Source organism: Cryptomeria japonica, chromosome 7 (genome assembly GCF_030272615.1).
Source record: "Cryptomeria japonica chromosome 7, Sugi_1.0, whole genome shotgun sequence".
Taxonomy (NCBI): Eukaryota; Viridiplantae; Streptophyta; class Pinopsida; order Cupressales; family Cupressaceae; genus Cryptomeria; species Cryptomeria japonica.
The window spans coordinates 714,286,517-714,311,484 of record NC_081411.1 but is presented as its reverse complement, the minus strand read 5'-3'; the positions used below and the strand labels follow the sequence as shown (position 1 = coordinate 714,311,484).

The 24,968-nt window shown below is 35.8% G+C and overlaps 1 protein-coding gene and 1 long non-coding RNA gene across 2 annotated transcripts; one reads left to right on the top strand and one right to left on the bottom strand.

The window, feature by feature from the left end:
* Nucleotides 1-4,765: 4,765 nt before the first annotated feature.
* LOC131856323 (uncharacterized) lies at nt 4,766-5,229 on the bottom strand. Its single transcript, XR_009358428.1, has 3 exons — nt 5,138-5,229; nt 4,959-5,036; nt 4,766-4,839 (listed from the first exon to the last, which is right to left on the bottom strand). It is a non-coding gene; the product is annotated as an uncharacterized LOC131856323 (long non-coding RNA).
* Nucleotides 5,230-22,308: 17,079 nt separating this feature from the next.
* Nucleotides 22,309-24,738, top strand: LOC131040270 (L-type lectin-domain containing receptor kinase SIT2-like). The gene has a single exon (XM_057973168.2). The coding sequence runs from the start codon at nt 22,493-22,495 to the stop codon at nt 24,242-24,244; it is 1,752 nt and encodes a 583-aa protein (XP_057829151.2). The 5' UTR covers nt 22,309-22,492; the 3' UTR covers nt 24,245-24,738.
* The last annotated feature ends 230 nt before the right edge of the window (nt 24,739-24,968 follow it).

Sequence of the window (24,968 nt, the reverse complement as noted above, 5' to 3'; positions counted from 1 at the left end):
CATGCACATAGCGAGTACACTCGATATAATTGGAAGGGATGTATTTTTGCAACACGACTTATTATCATGCATTTGATGAGCTTTACAATTTTTGTTATTAGAGAACACTATTTGATAATTTTTTATGATATAATTATCGCATAACCTTTATGCTCATGAAGGTATTTTTTGATGATATACAATAGTATCACATTACGATTTTTGCATCAACGTAGTGGGTTCTTTTGATATAATTCAAAGGGACGTATTTTTATGGTATATGATCCCACCTTTTCATTTATTATCAGCATTTCAGTTGAAGTGAGTATCATAAATCCGTTATGTTCATCCATGCATTTTATGTGTAGACTAACAATTCTTAAAAATACAGGTTCATGCTAGATCATATCGTTGTTGACGAGACCCTCTCTTGGTGATGGTACATATTCCTTTCTACATTAATGAGATTAAATTATGGGTCTTGTTGTATTTATTATCATGAAGATGATTCAAATGCATGTGGCCAGGACACATCTGCAGTGGATCAAATTGTCATGACAGATGATCTATTGAATCAAACATTTGACATTGATAGTCAGGTAAATAGGTTAATGTTGGGCCTTCAACATCAGCACCTACTAGTCAAAGTGGTCATCAAACTTTCACTCAAGTAACCTTGTCTATTTTTATTCATTAATGGTTTATAAAATAAAGTCAGTTAGATTTTGGCAATTGAATAACATTGTTTCATTTTCAGATGCTGACATCAGATGCACCTAATATTCTCTCCACAATGGAGCATGGTGTTCTCTAGCAGTAGCATCTTTGATGCTTTTGATAGTAGTACGAGTTAGATTAATAAATTTATAATTTGATGCTTCCCATAGGGCTTTGCAACTTCAGATTGTGAGTGTGCCCCTATTACAAATGAATTGTACTTTAATCGACATAGATGGTCTATGATGGCTTTTTTGTAAGACTATATGGTTTTATTACATATATTGTACTTTAATTGACATATAACAATATCCAAGTGGTGGTTGGCATGAGCTTGAATATGGTAAGTTGTATGCATCTTGAAGTTGAATATGATATGTTGTATACATCTTGAAGTTGAACTTTGATTAGACTTTGTCAGCATTTGATGAATCATAAATGTCATTTTATTATTAATCTTGTGAGTGTGAGGTGTAGGAATAAATATCAATTACTTTGAAAGTCATGGATGGTTGTCCTCATATGATAACCACCAGATGGTTGTGCCTTATGAAGAAAAGCTGAACAGATAATAACTAATTGAGAACATCAATTCAAATCCATAATCTAGAGGATACTAATAACAGATCTTTGTATATTTATTTTTTCTAATAATGAAATAGGTACAACTGTATTGAGATAAAATGAAGCTTTTCTCTCATATGAAGATGTCACATTGGCAAATTGGTCTTTATTATAATACACAAGACATAAGTAAAATCAAAATGCTCTCAGGGTACAGTTTTGGACTTGAACCATATTGCATAAATCTCAAGGCTTCAACTTGATTATCATTAAAGGTTTCTGATTGTTTACAAAATATCCCTTCATATCCCTTCATGGATGTCACATGCGTAGGGTATGGCCCCGAGCGTCAGATCGAGTGGGGGGGGGGGGCAAAGAAGGAGCATGCATAGGGTAATTATGCCTAACTGGACATGTCGGAGCCGACGGTTCGTCATCGCGACGAGCTGAACGAGAAATCGACTAGGCGACAACATTCCATTGAGTGAGACTAACGATTTTTTTTCCAACCGAAAAATTGCTGCCCTAATAAAACCATAGGGCAACTTGAAATACCAAGATAGGCTTTTTTAGGGACCCCTCTTGTGGCCCCGTAGGTTCAAATGGATCATTCGTAGGTGCCATAGATTCCAAGTTAGGGCCTGTCAAAGTTTAACAATTTTGAGCACTTAGGGCGCTCAAGGGACGACGCCGGTAGGGTATGACCCTGAGCGTTCGATCGAGTGGGGGGGAAAAATAGGAGCATGCGTAGGGTAATTATGCCTAACTGGACATGTCAGAGCTGATGGTTCGTCATCACGACGAGTTGAACGAGAAATCGACCAGGCGACAACATTCCATTGAGTGAGACTGATGATTTTTTCGCCAACCAAAAAATTGCTGCCCTAATAAAACCGTAGGGTAACTTGAAATATCGAGATAGGCTTTTGTAGGGACCCCTCTCGTGGCCTCGTAGGTTCAAACAGATCATTCGCAAGTGCCACAAATTCCGAGTTAGGGCCCGTCAAAGTTTGACAATTTTGAGCACTTAGGGCGCTCAAGGAACGACGCCGGTAGGGTATGATCCTGAGCGTTCGATCGAGTGGGGGGGAAAAACAGGAGCATGTGTACGGTAATTATGCCTAACTGGACATGTCGGAGTCGACGGTTCGTCATCGCGATGAGCTGAATGAGAGATCGACTAGGCGACAACATTCCATTGAGTGAGACTGATGATTTTTTCGCCAACCAAAAAATTGCTGCCCTAATAAAACCATAGGGAAAATTGAAATACCGAGATAGGCTTTTGTAGGGACCCCTCTCGTGGCCCCGTAGGTTCAAACGAATCATTCGTAGGTGCCACAGATTCTGAGTTAGGGCTCATCAAAGTTTGACAATTTTGAGCACTTAGGGCACTCAAGGGACGACGCCGGTAGGGTATGACCCCGAGCGTTCGATCGAGTGGGGGGGAAAAATAGGAGCATACGTAGGGTAATTATGCCTAGCTAGATAGGTCAGAGCTGATGGTTCATCATCGTGACGAGTTGAACGAGAAATCGACCAGGCGACAACATTCCATTGAGTGAGACTGACGTTTTTTTCACCAACCGAAAAATTGCTGCCCTAATAAAACCGTAGGGAAACTTGAAATACCGAGATAGGATTTTGTAGGGACCCCTCTCATGGCCCCGTAGGTTCAAATGGATCATTCTCAGGTGCCACAGATTTCGAGTTAAGGCCCGTCAAAGTTTGACAATTTTGAGCACTTAGGGCGCTCAAGGGACGACGCCGGTAGGGTATGACCCCGAGTGTTCGATCGAGTGGGGGGGCAAAATAGGAGCATGCGTAGGTTAATTATGCCTAACTGGACATGTTGGAGCCGACAGTTCGTCATCCCGACGAGCTGAACGAGAAATCAACCAGGCGACAACATTCCATTGAGTGAGACTGACGATTTTTTCGCCAATTGAAAAATTGCTGCCCTAATAAAATCGTAGGGAAAATTGAAATACCGAGATAGGCTTTTGTAGGGACCCCTATCATGGCCCCGTAGGTTCAAACAGATTATTCAGAAGTGCCACAGATTCCGATTTAGGGCCCGTCAAAGTTTGACAATTTTGAGCACTTAGGGTGCTCAAGGGATGACACCGGTAGGGTATGACCCCCAGCGTTCGATCAAGTGGGGGGGAAAAAAAGGAGCATGTGTAGGGTAATTATGCCTAACTGGACATGTCAGAGCTGACAGTTCGTCATCGCGATGAGCTGAACGAGAAATTGGCCATGCGACAACATTCCATTGAGTGAGACTAATGATTTTTCGCCAACCGAAAAATTGCTGCCCTAATAAAACTGTAGGGAAACTTGAAAAACCGAGATAGGCTTTTGTAGGGACCCCTCTTGTGGCCCCGTAGGTTCAAACGGACCGTTCGTAGGTGCCATAGATTCCGAGTTAGGGCCTGTCAAAGTTTGACAATTTTGAGCACTTAGGGCGCTCAAGGGACGACGCCGGTAGGGTATGACCTCGAGCGTTCGATCGAGTGAGGGGAAAAAATAGGAGCATTAATTGTATTGTTCATTGAATGAATTTTATTGTATTGTTGATTAAATGAATTGTATTGTTCATTAAATAAATTGTATTGTATTGTTCATTAAATGAATTATATTGTTCATTATAAAAAAAACACTTACGATGAAATGAAATGAATTGTATTGTTCATTAAATAGCCATTATTAACCATTGTTAATTATTGGAATGAAAATCAAATATTTCCATGATAACACCACACATAGATGAGCAACAATTTATATGATTGAATGTCAACTTCTGTATATATAAAAATGTCGAATGATTACAAATGTATGTCCATACACAAATATGGCATAAACACCAACTGAAACAAAATGTATGTCTAAATACGTGAATGTATGTCCATATACAAAATATACATGCCAACTAGACATGTAAGCATCCCAAAACTATCTATAACATCCTAAGTTGTTGATGGATCATCAAAATCAATCCTCTTCGCCGCACTGCTCGGCTCTAAAGGATCCTGCACAAGAAAAACAAACCACGATTAATATTAGTTATATTATATAATTCACATTCAAAAAGTTAACATAAAAATGAACTATTTAATTGAACTATTCATGTTTACCTCATCTCCACGTTTTCTCTTCAGCTTTGCAGGACTCTTGATGTATGTCTTCGGTAGAGGAGGTATGTTTTGAATATTTTCATAAACAATCTACATATGTTTAGAAACATGACATTGATACAAGTTAGCATATAATTGTCACTGATAATAACAAATTATATCTACTAATCAAAAAATAAAATAAACACACATCTACTCGAGGCATCTCTTCTTCTTCTTCAGGTATACTGGGTGTAGTCATCAAGGATGTGAAGCCAAGGATTCTTTGTATATATACACAACAACTATATGAAACTATCAATCTATGTCTAGACATGTATAATAACTATAAGTTATTTAAACTATTCATTCAATCATATTTGCATTCAATTACCTTTCCCTTGTCTCCAATTGCACTACCAGATCCTAAATCACACTGCACTGCACTCGTGCTGCTTGTGCCCTACAAGAGTAAAATAAGATATACATGCAAGTTACTACATAATCTAATTAATACAAATATAAATGATGAGCATGTATGTACAATAAAATACAAATGACTAGGTGCAATAATATATGTACCGTCAAGCTATCGAGGCCAAATGAAATGGCCGACAAGGTGCCCTCCTGAATCTGTCTCAACTCATCCTCGGTCATCAACTGTTAAATAGACCATGTAAATAAAAATTAGTACTTAATATTATCTAATTTATAAATATTTAATTAAAATATAACATGAACTGTGAAAACACAAATCTTACCAATACATCATCAATGTATGATGATGGTGCCTCCTCACCTCTAGCATGTGAGGACTCCCCAGGGTATCCTCCAGTTTGTGTAATAACCTATGGTGCATCATGCATCTCATGCACCTCGTAATCCACACTGTCTACAACAGGATCAACGGGTTGTCCAACTGGACCCAAGCATACGTGCCCACACATGACACAACTATGTGGCACGCATATGTGTGGAGCTGAGGATGACGTGTCAGCACCACCCGATGCACCGCTACCATCAAAAGTAGGCTGAGCTACTGACGCAGCCTGAGAAACCAAAAGGCTACTCAAAGAGTGAATAGCCGATATGGTCCGTGAAGCCGCCTCACAAATGATATCAGGATGCTGAACTGCAGGTGGGGGATCAATAGGAGGAGGGGGGACATATGGGCCCTGGACTACTCTGACTGCCCCAGGTCTATTTTGGGGCATACCTAAACCTACACCCTGGAAAGGTTGGATGTCAAAGTAGTTCACATGTTTCTGTAAAACAAACTTAGCATACAATTTTTTTATGAAATAGAAGGGGATATCAAGATTGTTTTTGGGTGGTTTGTCGAAAACCATCCACCAACGATCCCAAAATTTTTTCACAATCCCATCATTTGTGCACCATTTGATAGAAAGTTTTTTTTTTTGGGATCTACAGGCTGACCAGTATGGGGACTGACAAACAATGAGGCGATTTCGGCTTTGGATATCTCAAGATCCTTGATATCCTTATATGACAAGCCATCTGCATATTTTTCCTTCATAGAATCTTGCCACAAAAGGGCGGCATCGTGCTCCATAGTCATGGTTTCCATACTTTTTACGATCGATGTGAGAGGATCAAACAATGGGTTTAGAAGAGGGATCCTATGATATACTTCTACAATCCCCCTCAATTCATTCAAATTTTGTGCAATCAAATCTTGAATTGAGGGGGGGTTTGGCAAATGAGGGTTTGGTTGTTGCAGTTGTGGTAGGTCAGTGTTTTCATTGTTATCTCCCATTTTTAACCTAATTGAATGTAAACAATTAAATTTAGTTAACAAATTTAAACAATTAGGTATTTGATTTGAAAAAAACCTAGTTTTCATGAAAAAAAAACCATATTTTCAATGAAAAATCAAATAAACATTCACAAAAAATACAAAAAATGAATGAAAATGATTCAAAACGACAAAATCTTACCTCTACATCAATTTTTTAGCAATTTTTTGTCAAAAAACCGGATATTGGATGGAGCGGATATCGGATTTTGACAAATTCGCGCGACCTGTGAGCTAAAAATGACTCACAGGACTGTCGCTATCTAAATATAAAAGTCTCAGAAAATCGGATATTCGATAAAATCGGATATCCGATTTCAACACTTAAATTATTTTTAAATAACATATATAATATAATACAATACGTATTATATAATATAATAATATATTATATAATATATTATTATATTATATAATACGTATTGTATTATATTATATATATTATAATATAATATAATATAATATAATATAATATTATATTATATTATATAATATTATATTATATTATATTATATTATATATAATATTATATTATATTATATTATATTATATTATATTATATTATATATAATATTATATTATATTATATTATATTATATATAATATAATATTATATTATATTATATTATATTATATTATATTATATTATATATTATATAATATTATATTATATTATATATTATATAATATTATATTATATTATATTATATTATATATAATATAACATTATATTATATTATATAATATAATATAATCTTATATTATATTATATAATATAATATAATCTTATATTATATTATATAATATAATATTATGTTATATTATATTATAATATAATATTATATTATAATATAATATAATATTATATTATAATATAATATAATATTATATTATATTATAATATAATATAATATAACATAATATAATATTATATTATATTATATTATATATAATATAATATAATATTATATTATATATAATATAATACGTATTATATAATACGTAACATATAATATATATTTTAAATTAAAATTACAAATAAAAATCGGATATCCGATTTGCATATGTAATTACCAGGCCAAGGTGTACTGACACCCAGGCCAAGCAAAAAGTCAACACGGATTTTCGTGTTTTTAGGCGAGTGAGGAAGGCTATTTTTTTCACATCGCCACTTTTTGGCCCCCCTTGATCCTGCACTTACCCATGAAGATAAAATATCAAGGCATGAGGGAATAGTCTTTTGAATCCCTATGTCTATCAAAGTTGCTGACTTCTCCAAGGTCCCACGAACAACCTTCAATATCAAGGCATAAAGAAGCACAACCCATCAAAAAATTTGATGGTAAATTTATCCAAGTAGGAACACTCACAGAAGAATAAAAAGACAAGGATATCCTCAACTGGCTATACAAAGATGAGGAAGAAACAAGAGCAATTGCTCTAGAAGTTACCATGATCCCCACACAACAATATGGTAATGGATTCAGAATCATGCAACATATGGTACACAAATGAAAGGGACCTATTGGCAAGCATCAAGAAGGCATCACAAAACCAATTCAACCCCATTCACAACTTACCAAAGACAAATCTAGACTCTAGTATGGCCAACATATTCAACCTGTTCAAAAATGAGATCATCAAAATCTCCGATGGAGAAGAAATGCAACACATAACGAGGAATCATGGCAAGAAGTGATATACCAAGCAGTTAAAAAGACAAACAAAGAACAAGAGGATGAATAATATGAGAAACAACAAAAGGAACTCGTTATTCAAAGAGAGGAAGCTTCCTATAAATAGATACATCACGTGCAAGTAATAACAAGACTTGATCAAGCTATAAATGAGCCACACCAAGAAGAACTTGCCATTCAAAGGGAGGAGACTGTTTATGAACAAATCCAAAGAGTACAAACAAGCACAAAGCCTGAATCAACACAAGCAACAAAACTTGTGTCGATTATCAATGAGCTCTTCTCGCCATACAATATTCCTGTCAGATATAGTGGTGTAGCCTTAGAGTGATTCCGAAATGGACTCAAATGAATATGAATGAAATACTTGATCTGATGTCATTGAAGATTTTGAGGTAGATACAATCCACATATGTAATACACCCATACCCTATGAGGGACAAGGTTCGAGATCTAGATCATTTGAATTTGGACCACTACATATCTATGAGGCCAGTGAGAACGAGCATCATCAATACGAAACATGCAACATCAAAGAGAGTACCATCGAAGACCTTGACACCATCATAGACTTTGATACATCCAATGACAACTATGACAATGATGTTAGGATTCCCACAGATACTGAGAGGGGAGGGTGAATCAGTATCTAACCGGTAATAAGATTTTCTTAATTTAAAACATGTAGAGCCTATTAATATTGTGTACCGGTAAACAGAAAGTAATGCAATAAATAGAGACAAAAGCAACCACATGAAAAACACACCATAACACAATATTTTAACGAGGAAACCCAGTGTGGGAAAAACCTCGGTGGGATTTGTGACCCACAATATTCACTTATTGGCCAATAAGAGAATATTACTGCTACAAGAGGGGCCTGCACATGCAGGAAGGCCAAGTGCCTAGAGCTCACTGCTCAATTACAAAATGGGAAGTCTCACTGACTTACAAAATGGATTATACAAATCCAATGTCTTGTATTGCTTTAAAATAGCATCTACTATGCCAGATCGAGTACCGGTTTATAGCTTTACTTCTTACATAAACCCTTAACCTATAATTTGCATAATAGGTCTGCCTTATTTCGCCTAATTACATTCCTCTTACTTACTCAAAATGTTCTACAATGATCTCTCTTATATAAGAGTCATTTTACAACTTGCCAAGTCGACTTACAATGATTTTACAATAATAAACAAAATATATTAACAACAAAATTCTTGTTGGCTTCTGTGCCGGTATGCTTCCTTTCACTACCAGTGCCGGTGGTCTGTGTGCCGATGTAGAATCTAACTTTGCTGGTCTTGGTGGATTGCCTTGTCGGTGTCATAGGATTGTAAGGTTGCCATCAATGATAAAACCTTCAATCACCTACAATGTCTCATTGGAGTGTGCAGTTGCCAACAACTGCCTCCATCATGACTCTTACATCGATAGACCTTGATCCACCAAATAATCCCCTACCTCTCATATATCCCGAACTTATAGAATGGGAACAAACTGAACACATTGAGATACCAAACTTTCAAAACGATGACACCATTGTCCCATACCTTTTCTCAGTCAACCTAGAAACATGCTCAACCAGTGAATCCCATAACAATGTTTGCAGTCAGGGGAGTGCTAAGTCTCTTAGTTGTAAACTGAGCAAAATAAAAAATCGATCTAATGGTGAAAAACATTTAATGATAGTGTTAGATCATAGAAAAGTAAAAACAAAGGACACATCTGATGGTGAAAACCTCTTCGAGGCACTTGAGGATGATTGACACTCTTCCTGAATATTATCAGGAAAGATCGCCAATTTTGATTGAGCCAATTCAATCAATCAATTTTTGTACTGAAGAAACAACAAGAACCATACATCTGGTAGAATCACTAACAGAACAAGAAAGACCCGACTTCATCAAATTATTTGAGGAAAAGAAAATTAACTTTTCTTGGTCTTATGCAGATATGCCAGGGGTAGATCCAGATCTCATTATGCATCACTTATCAATCACTCTAGGAGCTAAGCATGTTAAACAAAAAGTCAGAAAGATGAATCCACATATGGCATTGCTGAACTAAAGAAACTACTAGATGTTGGTTTTATCCGACCTATAGACTATGCAGAATGGATTTCCAACATTGTACCGGTCTCCAAGTCAGACAAAAGCATTTGAATCTGCACCGACTTTAGGGACCTCAACAAAGCTTGTCCGAAAGACGATTTTCCTCTACCAAGCATCGATACAATTGTGTATCTCATGACAGGGCACGCAATGCTATCACTCATGGATTGTTTCTCAGGTTACAACCAAATAAAGATAGCTCCAGAGGATCAACATAAAATGGCCTTCACATGTCCATGGGGTACATATTGCTAATGCCTTTTGGTTTGAAAAATGCTGGTGCAACCTATCAAAGAGCAATGACAACAATCTTCCATGACATGATGCATACTCTTATGGAGGATTATGTAGATGACTTGCTAGCCAAATCATTCCCAAGAGAAGGACACCTGGACATTCTTGATAAAATCTTTCAGAGACTAGAGCAATTCAATGTCAGATTAAACCCTAAAAACTGTATTTTCGGGGTCACATCCGGTAAACTCATGGGCTACATTGTATCAAAAAAGGACATCGAGGTGGACCCCGCAAAGGCTCATGCTATTATATAAATGCCACCTCCAAGGAGCATTAGTCAGCTAAGATATCTTCAAGGCAGGCTACAATCTATCAAAAGGTTCATTTCTCAACTGGTGGACAAATGTCTCCCATTCAACCATCTACTTCATAAAAATGTACCTTTCAGATGGGAGGACAAGTGTGCAGAATCATTCCATCAGCTCAAGCAATATCTCATGAATCCACTGTTGGCATTTAATCATTTGATCTAAACCAGTAATGTGTGTTTTCTTGATGCAACTGGTCTATGTCTATTGATTATAGAGATTAGATTTATGTATGATGACTATTTTGTATGTTGTCATTAATGGCAACTATGTTTCTTTAAGTCATCTAAGTCCTATAGTTCAACCGGCAAGGCTTAACCAGTTAGCAGAGAGTTTTTATCAGAACTGGTAATTAGGACTTCATCTGGTAAAAGACTGACAGTGTTACATTCCGACAACCGGTATGTGAAAATCATGAAGAATGAGATGATGCGATTTTGCAGCAGCATTGAAGACTTGATCATATGAACATATGTTCGTGACCGCACATGTTGATTCGATCAAGTGAATGAGATTTGTTTGACTGAACAAATTAGTTGATGAAGACTTAACTGGTAGTGATGAAAATCACTCAGATCGGTAAAATGACACAAAATTAGATTTTTTATGTTGGTGGCCAACATAACTAAAGTGTACAATGCAAGATTGTCTAGATGCATTGAACCTAGGGAATTGTAACAAGGTTGTAGCCGGCCTTATGATGATTTTAAATGTGTGATGAGGTATGAAAGGATATATGTGTATGAGCTTGAGAGCGAGAAAGATCATTAGCAAATTTTGTATTTCTGATAGTGTGATGATAAGAGGAGTTGAGAGAGCAAGTCTATATAATGTTGTAATGTTCTGAAGCGGATCTTATCAGACACTGAAGGTGTTATACTGAGATCATTTGTACTTGTTGTCTCCCTAACCATTGCAACAAGGGTTATTGTTAGGGTTAGTAAAAGGGTTATTGTTAGGGTTGGGGCTTAGTGTCAGGGTTAAGTTTATGGTTAGGGTTAGTATCTATTAGGGTTACAATTACGTTTAAGGTTTATATAAGAGTTAGGGTTAGGGTAAGCATAATTATAGTTAGGGTTAGGGTTAGATTTGGTTTAGTGTTAAAGTTAGAGTTTGATTTGGTTTAGGATTTGAGTTTAATTTACTTTATGATTTGGGTTTGGTTTAGTTTAGGGCTAGAGTTTAATTTGATTTAAGATTACAATGTACTTTATTCTAGTGTTAGGGGTAGAGCTCAATTTGGTATAGGGTTAGGGTTAAATTTTATTTATAGTTAGTGTTACGGTTCAATTTCATTCAAGGTTAAGATTATAATTAAATTAGGATTAGGGTTATGATTCAATTTCATTCACTATTAGGGTTACAATTCAATTGTTTTTAGGCTTAGTGTTGGGTTTGGTTAAGTGTTAAGAGGTATAATTTAACATGGTTAAAGATTTGTGTTCAATTTGATTTAGGTTTAGCACTCAGTTTGGTCTAGTATTAAAGTTGAAATTGGTTTCTAGTATTAAGGTTAGGGATCAATTTGGTATAGGGTTAAGATTCAAATCAGTTTTGTGTTAGGGCTCAATTTGATTTGGGTTAGGGTTAAGGTTTAATTTGGTTTAGTGTTATGTTTGGTGTTCAATTTTTTATATGATTAGGGTTTCCAGTATTGGGGTTAGGAATCAATTTGGTATAGGGTTAAGGTTCAAAATAGTTATTGTGTTCGAGCTCAATTTGACTTGAGTTAGGGTTAGGGTTAGGGTTAGGGTTAGGATTAAAGTTCAATTTGGTCTAGTGTTATATTTAGGGTTCAATTTGGTATAAGGTTAGTGTTTCTAGTATTAGTGTTAGGGTTCAATTTGGTATAGGATTAAGGTTCAAATTAGTTATGTGTTAGGATTTGATTTGGTATAAGGTTAGTGTTTCTAGTATTAGTGTTAGGGTTCAATTTGGTATAGGATTAAGGTTCAAATTAGTTATGTGTTAGGTTTAGATTTAAGGTTCCATTTGGTTTAATATTGATTACTTTTATCTTTAGGGATTGATTTGGTTTAATATTAGGGCTAGGGTACAACTTTTTTTAGGGTTAGGATTAGGGTTCAATTTTATTTAGCAATAGGTTTCAATTTGATTTAGTGTTATAGTTAGGGTTTGTTTTGGTTTATGGTTTAGATTTAGTTTAGCTTACGATAAAAATTCAATTTGGTTTATGACACATTTAAGTTCACAGTAAACATTTAGTTTAGTTTAGTGTTAGGGCTAGAGTTTAATTTAACTTAAAGTTCAATTTGGTTTAGGGTTAAGTTTCAATTTGGTTTGGAGTTTGAGTTATGATTCGATTAGGTTTAGGGTTATGGTTTAAATATGTTTAATGTTTAATTGGTTTAGTGCTAGGGTTTGGTTTATAATTTGTCAAACCATTGGATTAGTATTAGACTTAGGGTTATAACTTGTCCCATATATATTCGACCTAGGAGATTATTTCTATTAGAGATATTGATAATTTCTCACATGTCTACATATTTTCTCATTTTACTCCCACAAGATATTTTATTACATGTATCTTATTTATAGCTTTGTGTTACTTGTTTGAGAGATTTCATCATTTGTTCATACTTAGTCATCTAACATGATATTGAGGTCAAAATATGAGTAGTATAACTAAGATGTTTGCACCATTTGATCTCATGTACGCCATATATTTCATTCCTGAGGTAACATTGGATAGGATTGCTCTGTTTCGTACAATTGTGACTACCTTTGAGTAAGGCTCTGCGTTACTTTTTGTTGAATCTTTGTTCTAAATATCCAACAAATTGTGTAGTGATTGAAGATCTGTTTCACACATAACATTAGTACCCGCTTCTTATGTCATAATAGACATCTTGCAGAATTAGTAGAATGTAACTCTAAAACATAAATGCTTATTTTTTTAATGTGAATTTCATTTAAAGTGTGGCTGGTGATGGAAGAGAGAAACATTCAAGTGTGTTTTGCATCATGAAACTCCTTTCAAGGCAGGGAACTTTGATACAGAAGTGTTCCAGACGAAATCCCACTGCGAGAATTCGTGTTCTTGTCGCTGTTGAATAATTACTTTGAACCACCGACAATCATTCAGTATGTTTTGGTTTACTAAATGTCTTGCCAATATTGTAAAACACTTAGGCACTAACAGAGTTGATCAGGAAAAAGTTTGGGAGATGCTAGAGAAGATTCATTTATTGGACTCGAAAATCTTCGCTTTGAGCCACTGTCCAAATGAAGCTTTTCACCGTTTTAGCAAATTCACAAGGCAAAGTTGTAATTAACAACTGCGAGATATCCTGATATTGCAAAGAAGTACCATAGACAATTCTAGAAAGTGCATTCAATTGAGGAAAGATTGAAGGACTAGGATGCTTCGACTGAAAATAACAATAGCTCGCTGACTATTTCTGAAATTCAATTGAATCATGCTCATGACTATTTGACTCGATTTTGAGTTTTATGTGGTGGATTGTTTATTTATTCTTGGAGGATAAGATTCTGAAGCTCTTACACTCATTCCTTCACATCTCATGTTCAATCTAGGAATATTTATTCTTCAAATAATTTTTGCGTACATGAATATAAATTACACATTGATGATCATTTATTAGCTTCTCATATCTCATTCAATAATGTTTTATTGACTTACTTTACATAAACCATAACATAGAACTCTTACAATATAACTATGATGGGATTATAAATGCTTTCTTACATGTGAAATCATCATTACTTCCTAATTCTTAACACAGAGTTCACAACATCTTATAGATGAGTGGATGAGTGCGTTTAGATTATACCCAAATAGTAGATCTTTACAATGATTTTATTTATCTTACTTTTTCTACACCTCCTTTACAAATATAGCCAATAATTTTTACATAATCTTATATCCCTAACTCACACAAGGTTAGCACAAACCTAGAAATGACCTCCCATGTTTCATTGTTTGATCCACATTCACCTATTAATATGTCTTTATGTATGTTACCTCTACCTCTATCCACTTTAAAGGCTTTACAATTCAAAGGCCCTAACACCATATGGGTTGAGGTCAAAATCGTGCCTTGGGTGACTTTAGCAGAATGAATATCCTTAATCTTTGGTTCTTCACAAAAAAATTAAAGCCTAAGTATTATGCTCCCATATTGAATAGCAAAACAATCTTGTGAATGATATAAAATTCTCTATTAAAATTTTAAAAAAATGATTGATCCATTACTAAGTCAAGAACAAGAATGTCTTCATTAAAAAAAAATAAATATTTAAATTTGATTAATACAAAATTATTTTCAAGCATTTCAACCATAATGAATAGTTTTATGGAAAAAAAAAAAGAACTTAAAACATTTATAAATTTAAATAATTATAAGAGATTTAATTAAGAAATATAAATAAAAAATATATTTCGAACTTAATTAATAATATTAGATTATCAATCACTATAATTTTTATAATAAGCGCTTATAAATACTTAAAAAATATATTCTAAAACAACTGTTAATGAAAACTATGAATAAATTATTATCAAAAATTAATTATTTAACTAGGTATTAAGGACACTTCACACTTCTAATCTTCGCTGATTTATTAGGGAGAGAAACCATCAAAACAAATAGTGTACTATAAAGCTCTGAATTGATGTCTATGCAACATATAAAATATATTTGATTGAACAATTTTTTTCATATTTATTAATTAGATTAGAAGTAATAAGATAATTATCTTGTGATTTATAATTTAATTAATTAATATAAAAAAACTACCAACATCAGATACATTTTATATCATATTAGATGCATTTTATATTTCAAATAGACATCTCCACGTGGGAACACCACCCAAGAAAGGACATTTGCCTTTTTTAGTTCATTTCCACGACATTTTGCCTCCCCGTTGCATGTGCTCTGTGTTAATTAAATTTAAACATTTAAATCCAACTTTTTTATAAAAAAAATTAAATGATGCTTTCAAATATCATATTTGTTTTTTATTAATATAAGTGGGGAAGGGCCTCAATTCTTATAGATTAGAAAAAAACTATCAAAAAACAATAGAAAAAAGGACAACAGAAATACAATAAGAAAAAACGTCATTATATATTATATTTATTAAAAATAAATATAAAAAATATTTTATCATAATTTTTTAAAAAGATAATTAATAAATTACTTTTCTTTATAAAAAGATATTTTATAAAATAAATTAATTACATCGAAGGCATACCTTATTACATCGAAGGCGTACCTTATATGCAAACTCATTTTATCCATCAACGGTCCAGGATGATTGAGAGAATGCAAGACGATTGCATTGTCTTTAACCGTTGATTCAGTTTTTGTCAGCCCATATTGATGTTGCCCCGTCATTGCCTACCCACTCACCATGAAAACTGCATCACAAGTTCGCTCGTCTTCTTTGTTTCATTTTTACTGTACAGATCCCTTAAAGGCGGGGATAATATTGTTGCAATCTCTTCCTCGATCAGAAACTGAAGCAGAGGCAATCGTAGAAATTGTGTTTCAGGGTGTCCTGTTGCTATTTGCCAAGGATGTGGACATCGTTCAGAGCTGCACCGCACCACCTCTCCAAAGGCACACCGACACCCATCAACTAACAAATGAGCTCCTCAGACCCTGAACAATGGATGACATGGATATCATAGATCAATCTACATCTAGAAATAGTGAACTCCGCTTATTTATCTTAATTTTGGTCATTGAATTGAGATTGTGCCTATTACATTCGATGGGAAACGTTTAACATTTTCATTTTCATCTTTCACAGTTTCATGGAATTTGAACCGCTTCTACACTTGTCAATTGCATTTATTTGAAAGTTTCTAAGGCTTGCAACAAATCCAATTTTTTGTCTATGGAATGATACTCCCCCCACAAGGCCTCTCTTTCTTTACTAATTTATATCGCTCTTATTATAGTCTGCCTTATTGTTATTTAATCTTCATTTCATTTCTCGTTGATGCATGACAATGTATGTTCAAGCTGTCTATGGAAGGTAATGCCGGTCAGTTGGCTTTGCCAAGTCTCTTTCGACAGAAGTTGAAGCAGAAACGTAACACCCATTATATTTTGATGGATAAGTTGACAAAGGTTGCGGAATTTTGGCTTTATGTTTGCCAAATCATTTGTTTAAAGATTTTCCAATCCATGATATCACATTAGACTTTGAACAATTCATATTTTTTATACATGTCTAATAGACTACTTTAGCTCGAACATTAGACAAAATCCCTTAAGACTCAATGGACGTACATGCCCTGTTCCGAAGCTCCCATTTTCACACAGGTCGACAAAGAAAAGAGTAGATGTTATATTTTCATTTGCTTATCGTACTTGAACATAGATATGCCAGTTAAAACTAAAGACAACAAATTGAAAAATGTTTCTGGTCGGGGTTGATCGCCATCTGCTTCTGTGGTTTCCGTCATATGCAACTGATCTGTTTGGCTTGCTTTTCGCCATATGCAACTTATTATCTCATGGTAGAGTAGAATCAATTGAGAATGCATCTTCTATGGAGCCATAAAATAATGGACTTCCTTGTAACTACGCTTTCTCCATTTATTGTAGGAACGAAATAGGTTTGTATCATCCCATTTGATTTAGCCCACACTCAACCTCAACCTTTGACTCGGGCAGGATCACTATTTTTTATCGAGACAATGACAACTTAGAAGACTTTGGCAAACATCTCAGACTCTTCGCTTGACTTTAGACCAAATTTTGAGGAGATCTAATTATAAGCTAGCAATTGCACTTGGATATGCCGAAAAGGTTTGGAAGGTTAATTAGGAAAAAAAGATCTATGTTTTGCATACATGTGTGTAGTACATGAGGTCAATTAGTAGGCTCTTTAGCAAATGATGTTTGTGCAAGAAAGGTTTCAATGGAGAAATGAAAGCTTCAAATCAACTATGGATCCACTTATAGAGATCCAAAGATGACTGAAATGATAATCAAGCTGATGTTATGTTTGCAATAGAAATAGAGGGGGAGAAATAAATCTGGGAAGAGTAAGAGAGAGATGGGCTAAGAAGATAAAGATTAAGATGGAGGAGAGAGGAATAGATAAAATTGGAAGAGATAAATGTATAGAGATAGAGAGTGGGGTAGCGATAAAAATAGATGGAGATGTAGGGAGAGGTATATGGGGAGATAAAGATAGAGAGAGATAGGGAGATATAGAGGAAGCATGAGATATAAAGGAAGCGGGAGAGGGAGAGAGAGAGAGAGTATAGATGGTGAGATAGAGGGAGAGAGATAGGTAGAGGAGGGGGACAAAATGGGAGATAGATCAATAGATAGAGAGGGAGAGGGTAGGGAGAGAGGGAGATATATAGATAGAGAGTGATATTGAGAGATATGAGGAGATATAGAGATAGATGTAGAGAAAGATATGGATAGAAAGAAATAAAGAGGCAAATAGAGAGAGAATTAGAGATAGAGGAGAGATAAAGATATAAAGTATGAGAGATGGAGGAAAAAATGAACGTGTGTGTGTGTGTGTGTGTGTGTGTGTGTGAAAGAGAGAGAGAGAGAGAGAGAGAGAGAGAGAAGGAGATGGAGAGAAACAGGTATAGATGGAGCAAATAAAAGAGAGAGTTAGAGATGATAAAGATATAGAGTAAGGGGGAGATAAAGAGAGAAACAAAGGTAAACATATAGAGTAGGAATGATGAAGGAGAGATAAATTTAATGAGAGAGAGAGGGAGTGATATATATAAATGAAGATATAGAGAGATAGAGAGAGGTAGACAGAGCTAGAGAGATATTGATAGAAAGGAGTGAGAGAGATAATATAGATATAGAGATATAGAGCAAGATTGATGGAGTTAGTAAGAAAGAGATGTGGAGATATAGATTGAGAGGAGGTGGAGATAGCAAGTTAGAGATAGAGGAGCCATGGATGAGGGAAAAAGAAGGTAACATAAAAATGGGAAATAACTCTAATAAGAACGACGGTGGTATGAAATACTCTATGAGTGGTTCTCTTCTTAAATAAGTACAAGATTAAGAGGTGGTTGGTAAGTGGCATATCAATCACAATAGTCTTATTCAAATGAGAGTGCAAGTTTAAAGAGAGCTCTCTTTGTGATGGATCAATTTCTCACATCCCTTCAGTTGTTGATTCTATTAGATCATATTAGACTATAAACATTGAATATCAATTCATTGAGGAGATTTGCAATTTTTGTCTTTCATTATTTTTTGTTATTAAATATCCAAAATGAATTGAATAAATATTGTATAAATGAAGATAAAGATATAAATTATAATTATTCTACAATAATTCAAATTTTAATAGAACAAAAATAATGGCAATTATATTCATCTTTATGATTAAAATTAATGGAGTTATCGATATATTTATTTCTGCCGGTGCTTGTGAGATTTTCTAGATCTGATAAAAAATTTCAAGCACCCACCACACGGGCTAAATCTTCTCTGCATTATCTGTAGAGTTTCAATTGATCTTTATAGGCTTAGGAAATTCTACAGATGAGATAAATGTAATCATTTTTTAAGCATTGATTATATAACCGCTACCGTCTCCTGATATTTGTTTACAATGTCCAGTGATTTAGGGCTTCTTTTAAAAGAAGTTGTGAATCACGTAAAGCAGGAGATAAAGAAGGTGAAGGTGCCATTGAAGGTAGTTCCATATCCAGTTGAATTGGATGAGGCCGTACAAGCGTTTGAAACAGTTAGATCTACTCTAGATGATCGTGGGAATTGTCGGTATGCCTGGCCTTGGTAAAACTACACTTGCCAAGGAGTTATATAACACAAATTACTCGGTGGGCGTAAATGATAATTATAATCATGAAGCTGTTATAATTAAAACCAGTCAATATTAATTAATTATTGACTCAATTCTATTTTTATTGAATAAAGAATGGTTAATTTTCTAGCTTCGAAGATGAATTTTTCGTTCAAATCGGCTCCGATGGTCAAGGATAAAGATTAGTATGGCCCATTCCGGATGACGTTTTTGCATTAATATGACGTTTTGAGTTAGTCAAGGCACGAATTCAACACCTTTGTTTTTCTTCTATTAAAATAGAGCTGTCCAGCTGAACCTGTCATCTCCCCATCAACGATCTCAATATTTAAGATTTTTCTATGGATCCGGTGGGATATTTCTATGGATTCGATGGGATATAATTGCTCCAGGTCAGACCCTTATTTAATATAGCTTTATACAATTCATATGCTACCTTTTCATAAATGTTAGACATAAATCAAGGGTTAAGATGATTTCAATGATTTTGTCGAGCTAAAGAGCATTTTCAACCTTTGATTTTTTATTTTAGCTTGTCCATTTCATATAAAGAGATGCCTTCGGCGTAATAATTTATTTTGAAACAAAATTTCCCAATTTCAATCTCTATTTCTTTCTCTATCTCCATCTCTCTCTCTCTCTCTCTCTCTCTCTCTCTCTCTCTCTCTCTCTCTCTCTCTCTCTCTCTCTCTCTCTCTCTCTCTCTCTCTCTCTCCCTATCGCTCTCTATATCTCTCTATATTTATATCTCCCTCTTTGTCTCTCTCCATCTCTCTTTCTATCACTTCTACTATATATCTTTATCTTTATCTCTCACTCTCACTCCTCTCTATCTATCCATATTTTTTCTACCTCTAACGTCTTATCTCTCCATCTATTTCCCTATCCCTTTATATCCCCCCTCTCTCAATGTACATCTCTCCATCTCTCTCTCTCTCTCTCTCTCTCTCTCTCTCTCTCTCTCTCTCTCTCTCTCTCTCTCTCTCTCTCTCTCTCTCTCTCCCTATCGCTCTCTATATCTCTCTATATTTATATCTCCCTCTTTGTCTCTCTCCATCTCTCTCTCTATCACTTCTACTTTATATCTTTATCTTTATCTCTCCCTCTCACTCCTCTCTATCTATCCATATTTTTTCTACCTCTAACGTCTTATCTCTCCATCTATTTCCCTATCCCTTTATATCCCCCCTCTCTCAATGTACATCTCTCCATCTCTCTCTCTCTCTCTCTCTCTCTCTCTCTCTCTCTCTCTCTCTCTCTCTCTCTCTCTCCCTATCGCTCTCTATATCTCTCTATATTTATATCTCCCTCTTTGTCTCTCTCCATCTCTCTCTCTATCACTTCTACTATATATCTTTATCTTTATCTCTCCCTCTCACTCCTCTCTATCTATCCATATTTTTTCTACCTCTAACGTCTTATCTCTCCATCTATTTCCCTATCCCTTTATATCCCCCCTCTCTCTCAATGTACATCTCTCCATCTCCCCTCCCTCTTCTCTCGATCCCTTTACCTATCTCTCTACTCTCTTCCCCTCTACATTATCTCTATTCCTTTCCCTCCCTCTCTCTATCTATCTCTCCATCCCTACCCCCCAATCCCCCTATTCATCTCTCTATCTCTACCACCTCTCCCTTTCTCTTCTCAAATATTTATGTCTCTCCCTCTTTCTCTCTCCCTCTCTCTATCTCCCCCGCTATATATCATCTCTACTTCTCTTTAGTTGTTTGTCTCTATGTCTCTCTCTCTCTCTCCCCCCTCTCCTTATATCTCCATCTCTCTATGACTCTATCTCAATATCTATATTTCTCTTTCTCTCTCCCTCTCCCTATCTATCTTTTCCCATCTACATCTCACTCTTTATCTCCATTTCAATCTCTAGGCTTATCTCTCCCTCTACCTCTATATCTCTATCTATTTATTCCCCTCTCCCTCTCCCTCTACCTCTATATCTCTATCTATTTCTCTCCCTCTTCCTTTTTCACTCTATTTTTATCTCTACCTCTATCTTCTTCTCTATAGATGTGTCTCCCTCTATCTATCCATCATCTCTCTCACTCTTCATTTTCCGAAACCTCTATATCTCTATCTCTTTAACTCTTTTTTTATATCTCAACATATTTAAATACGTCCATCCCTTCCTCTATCTCTATCTTGTTGTGCCTTCATATCTCTCTACCCTTATATCTCTCCCCCTCTCTGCTCCTATATATCTATCTACCAAACATCACAAATGTATACAAAAAGTAGACCAAATTTTCCCTAATCTATTTCTCACACCTATTTAGCGTACCCATTGCACACCAAGGTGCGATTGCTAGTAATAACTATTTAACAATCTACTCATCTCTTTCATCATTACAATGAATAATTATTTTTCTTTGTCAATGAAGTTAAAAATAATTTAAAACTGAAAATAAGGATAGAAGGAAAAGATTTGACGACTTTAATGTGGCTTCAACTGTTTGTCGTTTAGTCACCTTGACTTCGGTTTACTTGAAACGATAATGAAATGGCCATTTGGGATGGGAAATGCAGATCATATTTGGGCGGCTGTTTTTTAAAATAGAAAGCCCGTCAAGGTCTCTGAATTTTTTTTTATTATTTTAATTCAATTGTTATTTAGGGAGAACGATTCATAGCTTTGTTATGCGCCACGTGTTTTGATAAACCATTTATAGTTTTACACATACGCTTTCTATGATGAAGACGTATAACAGCTCTGTATAGCCGTCTAAACAGTGCCCAAATAATGATGGAGATGTGTTTCACGTTATGAGGAGAGCAAGCTTATCATGATTTTGGGCCAGTCATATTAAAGTGTTTCTATACCCCTTTTTGTCTTCGTTTATAGAAGCTGAAAGCCATGTCTGTGCGTATCCTACTTATCCTTGTGCTGCATGCATGCCTTCCAGCTCAAGCTCAAACAAGTTTCCTCTTCAACAAATTCAATGCATCCACCCTGTATCAGATTGGAAATCCTTCAATCCGCTCCGGTGCCATCTGCCTCACCAATCAATCACAACAATTGTCTAGCCGGGCTTTATATCATCAGCCTGTTCGAATGAAAGATCCCAACTCCAGAAATACGAGCTCATCATTCAGCACCACCTTCGTGTTCGCAATCATTCCCTTTTCTTCTGATCTTTCACGTAGCGGGCAGGGTATGGCCTTTCTCATAACACCCACCAAGTCTCCAGTGGAACAATCGTCATCTCACTTCCTCGGTTTGCTCAACAGTTCAACCATCGGGAAGCCATACAATCATCTGTTTGCCGTCGAGTTCGACACAATCCTCAACAACGAATACCTAGATATCAATGACAATCATGTCGGTGTGGATCTGAACGACCTCAAGTCTGTTAAGTCTAAATCTGCGGCGTACTGGATTGGCAGCAAGACTCAGGAAATAGATCTCAATGGTGGATACAACATTCAGGCTTGGATCGACTATGATCATACCCTACAGGAATTGAATGTTACAATAGTAAGAGCTGGTTCACCTCGACCCCAAAAGCCTCTTATATCTCTCAAAAATATGAGTCTGTCCAACATATTCGAAGAAGAAATGTACGTTGGTTTCTCTGCAGCAACAGGAACTGTCGTTGAAGACCACTGTGTCCTCGCCTGGAGCTTCAGCACAAATGGATCTGCACCTGAGCTGGATCTATCTCATCTTCCTTCCCTCATTATGCGTAAGGATTCTAACTCCAGATTTATAGCCGAAATTACTATACCTCTGGTACTCGTCTTGTTGCTAATGATTGCTGCAGGAGTTTTTTGGTGGAAGAGAAATAAGTATAGAGACGATACAGAAGAATGGGAGATGGAGTATTGGCCTCACAGGTTTAGCTACAAAGACTTGCATATTGCAACCAAAGGCTTCCGAGACGAACAAGTTTTGGGCTGTGGAGGTTTCGGTCGGGTGTACAAGGGAGTCCTCCCTGCTAACGGCCTTGAAGTTGCTGTAAAATCTATCTTTAAAGAAAGCCACGAAGCCCTGAAGGAATTCATAGCAGAGATTTCAAGTCTTGGGCGTTTACAGCACCGGAATCTTGTACAAATCAGAGGCTACTGCAGGAGGGGAGTAAAGCTATTCATAGTATATGAGTACATGCCAAATGGAAGTCTGGACAAGATGATATTTGACAAGACGAAGAGTGTGTTGGCATGGGCTCAAAGATACAAAATTCTGACGGACGTGGGCACAGGACTGCTGTATCTTCATGAAGAGTGGGATAAAAGGGTAGTGCACAGAGACATCAAATCCAGCAATGTTTTGTTGGATTCTGAATTTAATGGCAAGCTGGGGGACTTCGGGCTTGCTCGTCTGTATGAGCATAGAGGAGACCCACAAACTACTCGTGTGGTAGGTACGCTTGGGTACATCGCACCAGAGTTCCTACACACAGGAAAGGTCGCTCCTAGTGCAGATTTGTTCAGCTTTGGTATCTTGATGTTGGAGGTTGCCTGCGGGAGGAGGCCAGTGGATCCCTCTCTCGATGCTTTCCAGATAGTCATGGTGGACTGGGTGAGAGAGTTGCATGGAAAAGGCAAGCTCATGGATGCAGCAGATCCCAATCTTGGTGGTGAATATGCTGAAGATGAGATGGAAAAGGTGCTAAAATTAGGATTGCTGTGCTGCAATCCTAAGCCGGAGGCGAGACCTGCAATCAGACAGGTATTGCAGATATTTGAAGGGGAAGCGTCTGTTCCCAGTTTTGTTCCTTATGAGACGAATGGAGGTAACAGTAGTTCAACTCCAGACACACGGGAATCTTATGCGCCAACTTCCAACTCTCTAGAGGGACGGTAGTGGAGAGTCTCTTTTGTCCAGACTTGTTGCCCAGAGGATCCCTCCACTAATTGATGTAACATTTAGTCCGAAATAATATCTTATTATATTCTATTAATTTTAACCATAGCCCGCACCTCTGTAGTATGTATATACCGTAAAATGTGGCTGATATCTATTAAAAATAGGGTCCAGTATTTGATCTTCCTGGTTGCAGATATAATTTCTCTGCTTCCACAAACTTGAGAAAAAATTGAGTCTCATTGCTGGAAAATGAGATAATTATGTGATTCAATGAAAACATCGGAAAGAGGACCTGCGTGCCTTAAGGGGCCGAAATTCCTTGTAGGATAGTGTCCTGTTTTTCTGTTAAACAAACGGACAACAATTGGTGGATAGACTAAGGGTGTGCCCTGCATAGAAAGTATGTAGAGGTAAGGAAAAGAAAAAGCTTTATATATATGAATGAAGTGTAAAGAGTTCTACCAATATCTGAGTAGATTGAGGCTATACACTTACAGAGGCAGAAAATTTATTAAAGTGAGACAAATATATAGTTGATAAAAAGAAAAGTCATGTTTTACATATATATTGGAAAGAGTTTCGTTTCTTTTTTTCATTTATATATATAGATGAATTCTAAAGAGCTTAAGTTCATTTTAAGATGTTTTTATCTATCTAAAGGAACTGATATGTCTTTTATTTTTTCACAATAGTATCTTTTTCTAACACAAGTGTTAGACAT